This window comes from Monopterus albus, unplaced genomic scaffold (assembly GCF_001952655.1).
Source record: "Monopterus albus unplaced genomic scaffold, M_albus_1.0 scaffold63.1, whole genome shotgun sequence".
NCBI lineage: Eukaryota > Metazoa > Chordata > Actinopteri > Synbranchiformes > Synbranchidae > Monopterus > Monopterus albus.
This window is the reverse complement of record NW_018127943.1, coordinates 2,022,564-2,025,648: the sequence shown is the minus strand read 5'-3', so window position 1 is coordinate 2,025,648 and position 3,085 is coordinate 2,022,564. Positions and strand designations below refer to the sequence as shown.

Sequence of the window (3,085 nt, the reverse complement as noted above, 5' to 3'; positions counted from 1 at the left end):
CATTCCATGTCCCCAGGGCTAGTCTCCGTGTCCAGAGATCGGGCTGTCGGGGCCCCTGCCTTCGACTGCTGCCCAATCCACTATGCACCGGCCCCTTACGGATCCTCCTGCAGGTGGTGAGCCCACAGGAGGACGTCCCCACGTCACTCGTTCGGGCTAAGCCCGGCCGGGCCCCGTGGGGGGAGGCCCGGCCACCAGGCGCTCGCATTCGAGCCCCAACCCCGGGCCTGGCTCCCGGGTGGGGCCCCGGCTGCGCCATGCCGGGCGACGTCATGGGACTTGATGTTAGTCTATTCATAAGGGGCTTTTGAACCGCTTTTAGTCTGACCCGTCACCCAGGACCTGTTTGCCTTGGGAGACCCTACCAGGGACATATAGCCCCCGACAACATAGCTCCTAGGATCACTCGGGTACTCAAACCCCTCCACCACAATAAGGTGGCGGTTCAAAGAGGGGCAGTTTCAGTCAAGTCTTGTCAATTTGAATCCAGCAGGCTCTCTTTAATTAGAGTTCAAAAAGGCACACACACACTCACAATGAAACTTGATATTTGATATCTGCTTCATTGTGCAGCTCTAGTCGAAGTAGAGGAATCCTAGTTTTCCATGAATATTATGGCAACAGAATAAAAATGACTTAATAATCCAGTTGAAAAGCCAGAGTTCAGAGAATAAAGCTCAACTTTTTGGAAGTCAGTAACTTCATTCATATGGGAAGATAACTGTGTTTAGTCTGTGATTATTGTTCGACTGAACTTCAGCAGTGTCTCAGCCAACATGGGAGCGAGAAGATTACAGCAGCATTTTCATTTTGAAGTTTAATGGTGTGGTGAAGCATAAAGCTAGTAGACACTATGGCAGCTCCTTTCAAAGTCTGTTATATTGTTGATAACAGAAGTGTTGCGTTGCCCACAGTGCACCCAGTGTGAGTGTAACAAATCAGGGTCGGACAGCCAGACCTGTGACCTGGAGAAAGGTGTGTGTGCCTGCGCCGATCGAACTGGAAAATGTAGCTGCAAGGTATGGTATACACTCACCAAAACACACACTCTTATACTTCCTTAAACTTATGGCGTATCTTATCCTGCATGATGTTAACAGGATTCTTTATTTCTTAATGTTTCAGTAATTTATTTACAGAGAAAAAAACTGCATAAAAGTATGTGGCTATACATATAATCTACATGATTTTGAGGTTTCCCCCCCAAAAACAGCATAAAACACTGCTCTATATTTAACAGTTTGATAGGGCACTCGATAAGACTTGTAATTCAAAATTTCAACTGTAGACCATTATTATATTAGAGGATATTACATCTCTCGCACTCACTCACTCACTCACCCACACACACACACACACACACATGTATATGTATATATATATACAGTGCCTTGCGAAAGTATTCGGCCCCCTTGAACTTTGTGACCTTTTGCCACATTTCAGGCTTCAAACATAAAGATATAAAACTGTAATTTTTTGTGAAGAATCAACAACAAGTGGGACACAATCATGAAGTGGAATGAAATTTATTGGATATTTCAAACTTTTTTAACAAATAAAAAACTGAAAAATTGGGCGTGCAAAATTATTCAGCCCCCTTAAGTTAATACTTTGTAGCGCCACCTTTTGCTGCGATTACAGCTGTAAGTCACTTGGGGTATGTCTCTATCAGTTTTGCACATCGAGAGACTGAAATTTTTGCCCATGCCTCCTTGCAAAACAGCTCGAGCTCAGTGAGGTTGGATGGAGAGCGTTTGTGAACAGCAGTTTTCAGTTCTTTCCACAGATTATCGATTGGATTCAGGTCTGGACTTTGACTTGGCCATTCTAACACCTGGATATGTTTATTTGTGAACCATTCCATTGTAGAATTTGCTTTATGTTTTGGATCATTGTCTTGTTGGAAGACAAAGCTCCGTCCCAGTCTCAGGTCTTTTGCAGACTCCATCAGGTTTCCTTCCAGAATGGTCCTGTATGTGGCTCCATCCATCTTCCCATCAATTTTAACCATCTTCCCGGTCCCTGCTGAAGAAAAGCAGGCCCAAACCACGATGCTGCCACCACCATGTTTGACAGTGGGGATGGTGTGTTCAGGGCGATGAGCTGTGTTGCTTTTACGCCAAACATAACGTTTTGCATTGTTGCCAAAAAGTTCGATTTTGGTTTCATCTGACCAGAGCACCTTCTTCCACATGTTTGGTGTGTCTCCCAGGTGGCTTGTGGCAAACTTTAAACGACACTTTTTATGGATATCTTTAAGAAATGGCTTTCTTCTTGCCACTCTTCCATAAAGGCCAGATTTGTGCAGTATACGACTGATTGTTGTCCTATGGACAGAGTCTCCCACCTCAGCTGTAGATCTCTGCAGTTCATCCAGAGTGATCATGGGCCTCTTGGCTGCATCTCTGATCAGTCTTCTCCTTGTATGAGCTGAAAGTTTAGAGGGACGGCCAGGTCTTGGTAGATTTGCAGTGGTCTGATACTCCTTCCATTTCAATATTATCACTTGCACAGTGCTCCTTGGGATGTTTAAAGCTTGGGAAATCTTTTTGTATCCAAATCCGGCTTTAAACTTCTCCACAACAGTATCTCGGACCTGCCTGGTGTGTTCCTTGTTCTTCATGATGCTCTCTGCGCTTTAAACGGACCTCTGAGACTATCACAGTGCAGGTGCATTTATACGGAGACTTGATTACACACAGGTGGATTCTATTTATCATCATTAGTCATTTAGGTCAACATTGGATCATTCAGAGATCCTCACTGAACTTCTGGAGAGAGTTTGCTGCACTGAAAGTAAAGGGGCTGAATAATTTTGCACGCCCAATTATTCAGTTTTTTATTTGTTAAAAAAGTTTGAAATATCCAATAAATTTCGTTCCACTTCATGATTGTGTCCCACTTGTTGTTGATTCTTCACAAAAAATGTAGACTTCAGGAAGAACCCCTCCCCTCTGCTGCCTCTGACCATCAAAGGGACTGAGTTGGAGAGGGTTGACAGCCACAAGTCCCTGGGCCTGCAGGTGACATCTGACCTGAGCTGGTCACTGAACAGCGGCTAAACTTCACCAGGCAGATCAGAAAA

At 44.6% G+C, this 3,085-nt stretch overlaps 1 protein-coding gene across 1 annotated transcript in view; it reads left to right on the top strand.

Moving 5' to 3' along the window:
• lama2 (laminin, alpha 2) overlaps nucleotides 1-3,085 on the top strand; it is a 167,979-nt gene that overhangs the window by 93,304 nt on the left and 71,590 nt on the right. Inside the window, 1 exon segment of the mRNA XM_020603945.1 lies at nucleotides 915-1,019. Within this exon segment, the coding sequence (XP_020459601.1) occupies nucleotides 915-1,019 (105 nt within the window).